Here is a 12,591-nt window from a genome sequence, read left to right on the forward strand (position 1 = left end):
TTTATTAAAGTGGAATCAAGTGAGAGAAAGAGGAGAGAGAGAAAAATAATATTTTATACTAATAAAGTTATAAATTTTCAAACTTATAAGGAGTATTTTTGTCTTTATTAATTTTTGAATTTATTCCTCAACTATGGAATAGCTAATACTATGGGGGATGGTGGTATTAGCTATTCCTTGGTTTTGAAAGATTTTGAAGAATAGTCATTCCATAGGAATGGCTATTCCTTGGATCATTTTTCAACCAAACAAAGGAACAAAAATTTCTTGGGAATAAAGAGGGAATGGCTTAGCCATTCCCCCAACCAAACATGCTATTTGGGGTTTTGTTTTCTTTTGGATCCTTTAAGCTTAACATAGGCTTCTTGTCTCCTTTTTTCTCCTTTTTGATATTTAATTGTTTTCTTCTAATATTTTAATCAACCAAATGACAATTTGATAATTTCTTTTATTACGATGTCATTATTGTTCTATATCTTAGATTATTTTAGGTTTTTTGTCATGTAGTATTTAAATAATCTTTAAATATTTTTGTTCTTTTAGGATTGTAGAAGACATAAATTGTAATTAATAATAATGATAAATAAGCAATTAAAATATTTGTGAATTACGAATAAACCCAATATAATTGTGTTTATGTCATAATCTATCTATTTAATCTATGCAAATCCACTGATAATATCTCAAAATGCCAAAAGAGAGAAAATCTTTTAAGAGTATGAGGTTTTGGAAAATTTTTAATACTAAGAATTTACATAAATATTAATAACAGAGATAATTAAATAAATTAAATAAATAGATGAAAATATAGACTCAAATAAATAAAAATTTTTCAATGATGAAATCTCAAGGATGTCAAAAGAGATTCTTAAGAATTTCTAAAAGAGAAAATGTTTTTGAAAAATTTTAGTATCAAAGAATTTTTATTTGTTTCAAAGAAAATAAAGTAAAATAATTATCACAAATAGAAAAACAATACAATGGAAAAGAAGTAAAGGAAATAAAATTGAATATGGAACTAAAATTGATTTTAATAAGACTACAAAATAGCACATAACTAATTAAGTACCAATCAATAGGCTCTTCTTTATGTCAAACAATTGAGTATAAGAATCTTCACGCTATGAAAACATGTAATACACATGAATATTTATTTTTATTTATTTTTTTAATAATAATTATATATACATACAAATATTATTAAAGTGTAAAATTTGAAGTAAAAATCATTTAAATTTTATAATGTTAATCAATAAATTCTTCAATACTGGTAAAATTAAGAAAAATATTTGAAGAAAATATAAAATTAAAAATTATTTGAAATCATAAATGAAAATATAAAATTATAAAAAATTTGTCATTTTTATATAAATGTTATATATATAAATATTTATTTGACTTTTCTTCGTCGGGGTTGAGAGGTTCTTCTTAAATTGGACTTGGGCTACAGGGGAGCCCTTTTTACCTAAAAGAGGTGCTCCCTGATATGGGCCCAGTGAGCCTCACACGGGTTCTAAACGTGCAACATCCAAGGAGTTCAGTTGTGCGTTAAAAATCCATTAAAAAACGGGTAAAAGAGTTAAAATACATCTGCTACGAAGAAATTCTTCCTCAAGCATTTCAAGGCCGGTCATGGACGTGGTTGGGATTTCAGCCTCGAATTTCAAACTAATACAATATATATAGTGAAAAAATGTGATTGCCTGAGTTAGTTATGAAAGAGACAAACATCCAAAAGGAAAGATGAGAGTATGGCAAGCTCAAAGGAACAGCACCGGGAACCCTGTCTCCGACCAACGTTGTTAAACCTGTAATGCGTATGCTTCAAGTCAACAAGCTATCATATAACACAAATTATACAGTTACTTCCAGCCCACCGGCGTAAAACTTCATTTACAAAGTTTCAGAAGCAAAATTCTTGTAAGCAAGGTCTATCTCCTCCTCGGTCATCTCAATTGTTTCATCGCTGTCATATCCTGTTGCGTCCCTGGAGCTAGCTTTGGTTCCCCCCTTTTTACCCTCTTCACCTCCATCAGTCTTTGGCTTCTTATTTTTTGATGAAGAATCACCATCTAGCCTGGTTAGTTCATCCTCATATATTTGTTTGCAGACCTTGGCTTTCCTCAAAAGATCTTCCTTGGTGAGTGAACCATGCTCACTGCCCTCAAACATGGCAAGCTCCTTGACCACACGAGGTACAAAGCTCCACTGCTCAGTGATTTGTCGCACATCCTAAACAACAGATGAAATGGTAAATTATGTTAGGAGCAAGACAGTAACAGCCACAAAAATAATGGTTATAAGAATTTTTGATTTCTAATATGAACATGTCTTGCACCAAGATTCTGCATCATAGTCCCAGCTACAGGCAACTAGAGAAAAAAAATATGAAAGAAACCAACAATTTCATAATATAACTAAATAAAATGATCCCCAAGTATATTAATTTCTTTATGCCAAGATAGTTATCAGGAAGCACTGTCAGCTATCAACATTCATTTTGAATAATTTTACGTTTTACTGACGAATGTTACAAACAATATGGACCTTACAAACACCACTGTTATAAATCCTCATTCACAGAACTGCTTTAGATAGTCTATTACAAGAGGCTCCTGCTGAAGGAACAAAAAGAGGTTACTGATTGATGATCATTCTTCAATCTTCATTACTGCTAATAATGCCCGAAAATCATAAAGAAACACTCGCCAACGGCTGAAAATAAGAGGGAAAAATTTCTAGGATACCATTTGTAGAATACTGAGTTGCTAAGAAAAGGCAAATGATCTAAGAGAACGTAAACACCCTTGACCCTCCCCTTTGAATAACACTTCTGCAACAACAATTATATTTATTCCATCATAGATAAATTGTGACTAAGTTGAATGCTTTGCGGCATTTTGTCTAATTTTCAAATAAAATGATCATAATTAAGAGGGAGAATATTTTATAGATGAATCTGCAACAGGCAAATTTATATTTATATGGATGGTGCTACAAGTACCTCGTAAAGGGAGACATCAATAACAAACAATACTAGTTGGGTTGGGAGCTCCATGGGAGCGCCGGCTCTGAACCCACCTACTTTTCTTTTTTCTTTTAATCATTTTAGTTTTTAAATGTTTTATCTTAAGATTTTGATGTTGGACAATTTTATTATCTATTTTATGCGAAACTTTTTTCTTTAATTAAAATTAACTATATTATACTGTAATATAATAAATTGAAAAAATTTGTTGAAAATGCTGTGTTGAATGAAAAAAAAAAACAAGAAAAAAAGTGAGAACAAGAGAAAATAAATGATGTGTAAAAGAGTAAAACATTTTACTTTCTTTTACTCATTTATTTAAAATTTTTTAGATTTTATTCTTCAAAAAGATTGTGATTTCAAATAAGTAAAAAAAATAGAAAATATTTTGAAAGTTAGATATTTTATTAATCTATTTACTATTTTCATAATAAAAAAAATTGTAATCCTCAGGGTGGCCAGGCGAATTATCTAGTTTATATTATATTCACCATATAATCCTGAAAATTTTTTCAGGAGCTTAAACTCATTTTCCTGAGAACAGCATACCTGCTTTTGTTCAAGACAATCTATGGCATCTTGCAAACAAGTTAAGATCCCTGCACCAGCTATTTGCTTTATCTCATGTGGTTCTGGCTGTTAAAAGAGAAAGCAGATATCATGCTAGTATAATAGATATTGGAAGTCTACATGGACAAGGAGGCCAAATACACCAATATATCAGCTGAAAATGAAAGCAATAAATGCCACTCGCCTTTTCCTCTTGACTCTCTAGCCATGAAATCGTTCCAATGAAATCATCAATAACCCACTTCTTCACTTCAGGAGGAGGAAAGCTTTCTTTAGCAGGATGAGAAGCTTTATTCTGAAAATAAATCACCACTGGTAAAAAATAGCAACTATATAGTCCTAGTATTTTAAACTATGGGATAATGGAACAGAAAGGAAAGAGCAACCATTCTATCATTTTTAACAATCAAAGGCTACCTTGTAGGGACTGGAAGTTCTCTTTGATTGTGATTTTTCAACTTGCTTGTAAGATTTTGTGGATGAGGATCCTTGTTGTTCTGCAAGCACTCTTTGAATTAAGAACATAGACTTCTTAGACAAGCTGAAAAATGGAAATACTAGTAGCGAAACCACTACAATAATTACAGTTAGATGAATACAACAAATTAGACTTCAATAATGCACCAAAATTTTTCAGTTAAAAACTGAATGTCCTTTGACTCATCTCAGCCGCTGCTAATGATTAATCACAGCTGGAAAAACTACATGGTTATAGTCACACAGGGCTTGTCATAAAGATATGTTCTTTCTGATCTTTCATAAAGCCATTTGCACACAGAAGTCGTGAAAATTTGGCTCACTGCTGTAACATAGCTCCAGACTGCAAATCTGAAAGAGGAGGGGCCAACAGCTCTGTGGTTCTATTAGTTAACTCAGTAAGTTCCAAGATAAACCAGGTCACATTGAAGCAAAGTAAATCTCCTTCATTCTTCTCAAAGATCAATTTTCACCATAAGTTGTTAAAAACTCACCTACTAAAGTTTTATAAAGATATGTTTGATGATCAGCAGCCCAAATGATTCAAACAAGGGTGAAAATAAACAAGCCCCAAAAACCTTGGCTTGGGTGATTAGGACAAGGGATAAGGCTCAAAGAGGTCTTCCATTTATGTCTTCTCTAACATAATAATTTAATAAGTAGTCTTCACTCAAAAGGGCACAAAAGAAGGTACCCAAATTACATTACCTTCACTAGTCTCATGGGAAATATTGCTTCTACGCCAAGGTTTCCCAGCATGCATGAGGTAAGGATCAATATCTACAAGCTTTTTCTGCGCATAACATTCTAATATCCATTCCTGAGGCAGAACAAAGTAGATTTTTTTTTTTTGAAAAGCTGAACAAAGTAGATGTAATCAGATTAACAGGCAAGAGTCTACACAAGTATCATATGATAGCTTGAGGAGAATCTCAGATAATACAGAAACAATCTGCTACTTTTTTTCGATAAGCAGAAACAATCTACTCTAATGTGAATGAAATGACCACAGGAGCTCATTCACTAACATATCCTTTTCACCTGATTTCAGCATTGAATGAAGTTTCCCATTCCCATATAGTTAGCAGCCTCAAATTTTATAACTCAGATAACACATAATATCTTAAGACAAAATAGGAGTAACCAGATGATAGTTAAAACTCAAAAGCATAGAATCTCCTTATGTTGAAATTTGATCAAATAGCAAATTGGATAGCTGAACTAAAAAGAGGAGACTACAACAACTTAGTCATGAGTGGTGCAATGGATCTAGAATTCATTTATACCTCAGCAGTTTACATTACCTTCGATACAATTGTTCCACAATCTGCTTCAACTTGTCGGAACTTTGGAGTATTTTGAAATGCACATACCAAGAGAGTGCAATTTGAATTCCAGTCAGGCTGGTATTCTGCTCCCATTGCCAAAGCCTGCGACCGCAATGTACTGCGCTCTGGATTAACAAATCCTGACAAAACAAAGACCACCCCTTCCTGCCCAGAGACAAACAAATCAAATACAATTCCATTGCTTGATCATAGAAACTAAGAAAATCAAAGTCACTTCATAAATTTTCAGTACCATAAGTTTGGAAAAGTTTGTGTTGTTAGAACCTTCACCATGCCCATTACCATCATTTGACTTATTTGATTTACTCTCATTCTCTCTTGAACTCATCCATGATGGAAGATTTCGCGTCTGGGTCTTTCCAACACCACCACTTCGGCTTGTCTTTGAATCAGACATGTTAAACTTTAAAGACCACCTCGATAACTATAATAGTCTTTGTTCAATTTTTGATACCATGCAAGCAAGCTGTTTCAGATTCCATATTAATCAGCAACAACTGGAGAAAAATTTCACTTAAAATGACTACCAAACATGGCCGTCTAAAAACAATTATACTATATTAATATTACTATCTTTGCATTACATGTGAAATCAATGATCACAAAAACTTTACAAATTCATATGATGATTGGGCAGTTTTGCTAAACCAAAATAAGACATTGAATCGAATTACTAATTAAAGCTGGAAAACAAAATTTAAAGAGAGAATAGAGAAGACCAGTTTTTCTTCCGTTTGAAACTAGAAGGAAGCGTGCTTAGGGAAGCGTGCTTTAAGAATTGGGTTATGCCTGTGATATTCAGTTTAAGAGGAAAAGGCTCAGAATTTCGATAACAGCCCATTTTATTATATGTTTATAACATAATAAAAGTGGCGTCTCACTCGCCATAGTGGACGTGCCGGAGTGGTTATCGGGCATGACTAGAAATCATGTGGGCTCTGCCCGCGCAGGTTCGAATCCTGCCGTTCACGCTTTTTCTTTTTTTGATAAGAAAAGTTTTTTCCCTTTTTTTTTTTTTTCGGTTTTTACAAAGATATGTCTAATCCTAGCACTTTTGTTTTTGTTTGGATTGGGTGGAATGAATGAAATAGAATGAAAATGGAGGGGAAATAGTACCCTTTTCTTTGTTTAAAAAATTTTTTAATGTATAAATCTCTCATTTTCAAAAAAAAAACTTTTGTTTTAATACAATTATTTCATTTTAACATATAACAAATATATAAATAGCAAAATGATTTACTAAAGCTATGATTTCAGTCCCTTTCCACCATTCAATGAAACGAAGTTAGGTGACATTTGGTATTTTGCTAGAAATATAATTTTTAAGTATATAATTGTTGATAAGATAATATTATAGCATTTAGTATACATGAGAATGTAATTATTGAGAAATTATATTATAGTTCTTGGTTTGACAACACTTTACTTAAAATGTAGTGTTAATTTACAAAATCACCTTTATATATGAAAATGTAAAGTTGAATAAATTTATATTTTTAAATGTAAACTTTTAATTTTTCAAATTTTATCTCTTAAAATATTTTTTTAAAAAATGAATTTTATTAACCATACATCTAGTATGCCATTGTTAATCTTTAGCTAAATTTGCCAAAGACTTCTATTGGCATGGAAACCGACTTGGCAAGAAGAAACTTTACATGGGCTCAACAACTTATAAAAAACAAAAATCCTACGAAACGATGAGTCCCTAAAAAATAGGATTATGTCAAGCTTGCCTCAAGATGAAGGAACGACAAGGCACATGAGAAGTATCTAAGGGTGAGCAAATAGAAACCGAACCGAACAACCGAACTGAATCGAAATAAGTTTGATTTTATCAATTCAGTTAGTTCAGTTTTTCGGTTAATTCGGTTAGGTTAGTTCAGTTAGTATAATTACTTCGGTTCAGTTTCGATTAGAAAAATATTTAATCGAACTAACCAAACTAACCGAAGGGCATGTTGGAGATTTTACCTAAAAAAATTCCTAAACCTAAAATATGAGATTAGAGTTCGGCAGTTCCCCACTTCCCCTTTCTAGTTTCCGTCGTCCCGTGAACCGTGACTCCCATCACCAGTTCACCACTCTCCCTGTCTCCCACACAATTTTAGAGGCTCTCTCTCTCTCACACATACACACCCTAGTCGCCCAACGATCGCCAACTTTCATCTTTCTTGTGGTTTTTTCCCCGTCTCGATTGGTAAGCCCTAGCAACTCTCTTATGGTTAATTTCGTGTTGATTACCCTACAATTTGGGCTTCTATTTTTTTCTCAAAAAATTGAATAGAGATTAAGGTTATCGGGTTATCGTGATAACGAGATTAGGGACAGAGACTCAGATTTTAAGTTCATATTTAGTCCTTGATTTATGAGTGTGGAGAGTGGAGATTTTTGGGATAGAAATTTTACCTAAAAAATTTAGCCTTACGATCTCCGACTCTTCACGCTTCCTCTCTTCCACTTCCTTGCCTCAAGACGCTGCTAAGCCCAAGCGAAAGATCTCTACTTTTTCTTCTCAATGTCGTCGCTCCTTCTCTCTTCCTAAACCTTTTCCTCTTTCCAGGATTTTCATGTTATCCACTTTGTTTTCTTTGCCCGTTTCTACTTTATTGATCTTTCGTTTGGTTCTCAAGAAATGTTTCTTAATGCTATCCAGAAACAAATTGCTATTGTAGAATGTAGAAGCTATATAGAGTTTGTGGTTATACTGGAAAGTTTAATGGCTATTGTGAAGTCACTTAAATGCAACCATATGATTGGTTTTTGACCTAATTTAGAGGGGGTTCAAACTCGCTTAATAAATTTGATATCATGAACTAATTTAAGGAAGAAAGGATCCAAATTTTGAGTGTCTAATGCTTGAGATATCAGGAAATGTTTCTTAATGCTGTCCAAATGATAGCTTTAACGCATTTTTTTTTTTTTTTGCTTTCTTAGCATATTTAAAGAGGTAAAATAAATTTGATTTTTGTTTATATTTCGATATTTAGCTTGGATTTCAATGAGATCAGAGTTGGACTACAGTCATAGTAGACTCAAGGCTAGATTGCTGTTCTTCCAAAATTTAGGCTCATTTTGGTTGTTATTATAAGCAAACAAAAAAAAAAAGAAGCAATAAATGTGTAAATAAACAGAATGCATGATTCTAGTTTAAACAATATGGATCAATTATGTTCTACATGTTTTACATTTTTACCTTACCTATTTGCTCATTTTAATTGTATATGATGATTATGCTTTTACTTTTTAGTAACTTTTAAAGAAGTAAAAAGCAATTAACAAACAGTTACTAGTAAAAGTAACAACCGAATATATCCTTTGAGTTTGAGCAATCTCCGCAAAGAAAAAACCATTTCCATTTGTAGAACTTACATAATTGACAATCTGCATTATTTCTATCTTCTTTTTATAAATTTTTTGGCATTTAATTTTTTCCAACAGAAAGTTATCGTGACAAATTTGTTAATTAATTAATTCTTTTTGAGTGACAAGTTGAAGATTTCAATGGCAAGTGAAAGCGATAATCCAGCTTTAGCTCCTACTCCTAGTGATGCTGCTATGCAGCCTACTCCTATTGGCATGTCGTCATCATCACCAACACCAACTACACAACAAACTATAATCTCCACTAATGATAGTGACGCTGTCAATCCTAAGAAACGGAAAGCACTTTCACCGAGGTCTGAAGTTTGGAAACACTTCACCAGATTCGTTAATAATCAAGGTGAACAAAAAGCTAGATGTAATTATTGTGATAAAGTACTTTCTACTAATACTAAATATAATGGCACAACTTCATTGAAGAATCACATGAATTCTTGCAAAAAGTTTCCTAGTTCTGCTAATGATTCTACTCAAACTGAATTAGCTTTTCAATCGATGGATGGGTCAATAGAAACTTGGAAATTTAGTCAAGAAGCCATTAGAAAGTCTCTAGCTAAGATGATCATAAGAGATGAGTTACCTTTCAGATTTGTAGAAGGGGAAGGATTTAAGGAATTCGTGGCAACTTCATGTCCTAGATTTATTATGCCATCACGATGGACTGTTGCTAGAGATTGCTTTAACCTTTTGGTTGATGGAAAGAACTATTTCAAGCATATATTGAGAACATCTTCTTTTAGAATTTCTCTGACCACTAACAAATGGACATCAATTCAAAGAAAGAATTATATGTGTCTTACGGCTCACTTTATAGACAATGATTGGAAATTACACAAAAGAATTTCAAACTTTTGTCCCATTTATAGTCACAAAGGTGAGGCCATCAGGAAAATAATTGATAGATGTTTGCGTGATTGGGGGATTAGTAAGGTTTTCACTAATACTGTTGATAATGTTAGTTCCAATGATGTTGCAATAACATATATGAAGAAAAAATTGAACTTAGCAGGAAATAACTTTTTAGAAAGCAAATTTCTACATATGAGATGCATTGCACATATCATTAATCTCATAGTCACTGATGGATTGAAAGAAATGAATGATTCAATTGCTTGTATTAGAGGGGCAGTTAGATACGTGAGACAGTCACCTGCTAGGTTAGCAAAGTTCAAAGAATGTGTTGAGTCTACAAATATTCAATCAAAAAATTTGTTGTGTTTGAATGTTAGTACTCGATGGAATTTCACTTACTTGATGTTAGAAACAGCTCAAAAGTTTGAAGAAGCCTTTAATTTATTTGAGGAAGCTGATTCTCAATATAGAACTGATTTGTTGATGGGAGATTGGATACCTGAACATGAGGATTAGAAAAATGTTAGGAGGTTGAATCTTTTCTTGAAACATTTCAGGTACTTCTTATGCCACTATTAATACTTTTCTTGATGATATTTGTGGTATTTATTGCATTTTGAGAGATAGACAAAAGCATCCTGATGTTGAGTTGCAAACAATGGCAAAGAAAATGAAAGAGAAATTTGATAAGTATTGGGAAAATATAGGAAAAATGAATAAGTTGCTTTATGTTGCCTCTGTTCTTGATCCGAGGAAGAAACTTGTATTTGTGGAGTTTTGTTTAAGGAAAATGTATTCGAATGAGCAGGCTTCATCGATTTGTGTGAGTTTGAAGAAAACAATGGAAGAGTTACTTGTTGAAAACCAAAAAAATGTACAACCTCCTCTTGAGAAAGTTGGTGATAGTAGCCAATCCCAAGTAAGCCAAATTTCTGAATTTGATGATGATGTTGACTCTAGTGCTAGTGTTGCTCTTCTGAATGAATTTAAGAGATATAAGATTGCAATTGGTAGGGAAGAGGATAATTCGGAATTGGAGAAGTATTTGAGTTTAAATGAGCTTGATGCAACCAATAGTGATGACTTTGATGTTCTCATTTGGTGGAAACTCAATAGTCATAGGTATCTTACTCTTGCCCTACTAACTCGTGATGTATTAGCGATTCTTCCATCCACAGTTGCTTCGGAATTAGCTTTTAGCACCGGTGGTCGTGTGCTTGATGCATATAGGAGTTCTTTAATGCCTAAGATAGTGCAAGCTCTTATTTGTGCTCAAGATTGGCTACGTGGACCTTCCTATTATCTTCATGACATTGTGAATGATTTGGCAAAGCTTGAGAAAGTTGATGAAGGTAAGTATTTTATTTATATCATCATTTCATTTTTGTTGTTTCAATTATTAATATGTTATTGCTTTATTTCTTACTTTCTTGTTTATGTATTGTAGAGTTGTCAAAGATCACAGTGGACAATGTACTTGATAATCTTTAAGGTAATCAAGTAAGGTTTAGTACTTGATAAATATACTCCTAAATATTTATCAAATTAACAATTTTATATTATCTTATTCTTGAAAAAGTTTAGCCTTTATTGACAGTCTTTATTGATAGTCTTTATTCTTGAATTTTATGTTTTAGGCTACTGCTGAAAATCCAACCCAAGCACCTGCCATTGCACTTCCCTTTGTTGCACCACCCTTGTTTCCTGCATCTTTCCTTCCATCTGAATCCCCCTCTGTTGTTGTTGAAGACTATTTGTTGTTGTTTTTATCTAGCTGAATCTGTCCACTTCGAAAAATAATTTATGGATTTTGTTAGTTTTGGATGTTCTTGCTGCTATTGGATCTTTTGCTTTTCTACGATGTTGAAATTTATAAGGATCGAAATGATGCAGGTCCTTTTTCTTTTTGCATATCTAAATTGTTGTAAAAGTACAACATCTTTCCTTGATTTTTGGTGATAGTTGTGCTGCTGTGGGATATTTCTTGCTTTGTTTCTTGAATATGTACAAGGGAGTTGTAGGAATTTTTTGGGCATTGGACTGAGGAGGTTATGCTGCCCTTCCTTTTGTACGGGCAATTATTTTGTTTTGCCTTCTTTTGCAAATGTACAGGTTACTAATGAAAGGAAATGAAATGGAATTTTTATTGCCTTTCAAAAAAAAAAAACCTAATAACAAGGAAAAAAATTATTAAGTTCGATTTTTGATAACCGAACTGAACTAACCGAGTTAGTTCGGTTTCGATTAGTTCGGTTAGTTATTTACTTCGATTCGATTTCGGTTAGTTTTATATAGGAGTTCGGTTACTGGATATCCAATAACTGAATTAACCGAACTACCCGTTTGCACAGCCCTAGAAGTATCTCTTATGCATATACACAAACCAAAACCAACAGCTCAATAAAACCATAAAGAAAGCAAATTAAATGTTTACTTCGGAAAACAAGTTTACAATATCAAAAAAAGAAGAACAAGGAAAAGCTAATTAAGTATAAAGTTTAGAAGGCACGAGGATTTATCATTCTCAAGACTAGAAAGGCTATCTAATCTTCCTTGTAACTCCATCTTCCTTGCGTCAAGCTCTTTTATCTCAACATTTGGGCATGTTTGGTTCGCAGAATAGACAAAAATAGAATAGAATAATTATTTTGTGAGAATAGAATAAAGTAGGAATATAATAGAATAGTTATTACTTTGTTTGGTATAGTGAATGGAATAGAGCAGGAATTATTATTATTACTTATTGCAGTGTTTGGTTGGTAGAAATAAGATTAGAATAAGAAAGGAAAAAATGATAAAAAGATAAAAATAACCTTGATCATATTAACATTTATTTTCATAAAAAAATAAAATTATCCTTATTATAATTTAAATACATATTTATCCCAAAAGACAATTATCCATCATAATTATATTTTATCCCAATTGCTA

General features: G+C 32.4%; 2 protein-coding genes and 1 non-coding gene across 4 annotated transcripts; 2 read left to right on the forward strand and 1 right to left on the reverse strand.

Annotated features, from left to right (window-relative positions):
- Window positions 1,649-6,209, reverse strand: LOC18595862 (DNA-repair protein XRCC1). 2 transcript variants are annotated; one of them, XM_007023980.2, is made up of 8 exons: window positions 6,144-6,209; window positions 5,657-5,890; window positions 5,380-5,568; window positions 4,784-4,895; window positions 4,016-4,095; window positions 3,783-3,893; window positions 3,578-3,664; window positions 1,649-2,232 (listed from the first exon to the last, which is right to left on the reverse strand). In XM_007023980.2, the coding sequence occupies exons 2-8, from the start codon at window positions 5,819-5,821 to the stop codon at window positions 1,894-1,896; spliced, it is 1,083 nt and encodes a 360-aa protein (XP_007024042.2). In that variant the 5' UTR covers window positions 5,822-5,890; window positions 6,144-6,209; the 3' UTR covers window positions 1,649-1,893. The 2 variants fall into 2 exon arrangements, with proteins under 2 accessions (XP_007024042.2, XP_017978017.1); XM_018122528.1 differs by having other exon boundaries at window positions 5,657-6,179.
- On the forward strand, window positions 6,314-6,395 carry TRNAS-AGA. The gene has a single exon. It is a non-coding gene; the product is annotated as a tRNA-Ser (tRNA).
- Window positions 7,569-11,653, forward strand: LOC108662492 (zinc finger BED domain-containing protein RICESLEEPER 1-like). The gene is made up of 5 exons (XM_018122997.1): window positions 7,569-7,624; window positions 8,917-9,148; window positions 10,839-11,012; window positions 11,108-11,152; window positions 11,298-11,653. Exons 2-4 carry the CDS (start codon window positions 8,929-8,931, stop codon window positions 11,149-11,151), a joined length of 438 nt encoding a protein of 145 aa, XP_017978486.1. The 5' UTR covers window positions 7,569-7,624; window positions 8,917-8,928; the 3' UTR covers window position 11,152; window positions 11,298-11,653.

Source organism: Theobroma cacao, chromosome 6 (assembly GCF_000208745.1).
Source record: "Theobroma cacao cultivar B97-61/B2 chromosome 6, Criollo_cocoa_genome_V2, whole genome shotgun sequence".
Taxonomy (NCBI): Eukaryota; Viridiplantae; Streptophyta; class Magnoliopsida; order Malvales; family Malvaceae; genus Theobroma; species Theobroma cacao.

Bases quoted from the DNA above. Each gene is read 5' to 3' on its own strand.
- LOC18595862 (XM_007023980.2), bottom strand. From the start codon at position 5,821: ATGTCTGATTCAAAGACAAGCCGAAGTGGTGGTGTTGGAAAGACCCAG. The intron at 5,569-5,656 runs GTACTGAAAATT...GTCTCTGGGCAG, and splicing joins CAAACTTTTCCAAACTTATG to GAAGGGGTGGTCTTTGTTTT. The intron at 4,096-4,783 runs GTAATGTAATTT...GAGTGCTTGCAG, and splicing joins TTCCCATGAGACTAGTGAAG to AACAACAAGGATCCTCATCC.
- LOC108662492 (XM_018122997.1), top strand. From the start codon at position 8,929: ATGGCAAGTGAAAGCGATAATCCAGCTTTAGCTCCTACTCCTAGTGAT. The intron at 9,149-10,838 runs GTGAACAAAAAG...TTCCATCCACAG, and splicing joins CAGATTCGTTAATAATCAAG to TTGCTTCGGAATTAGCTTTT. The intron at 11,013-11,107 runs GTAAGTATTTTA...TATGTATTGTAG, and splicing joins GCTTGAGAAAGTTGATGAAG to AGTTGTCAAAGATCACAGTG.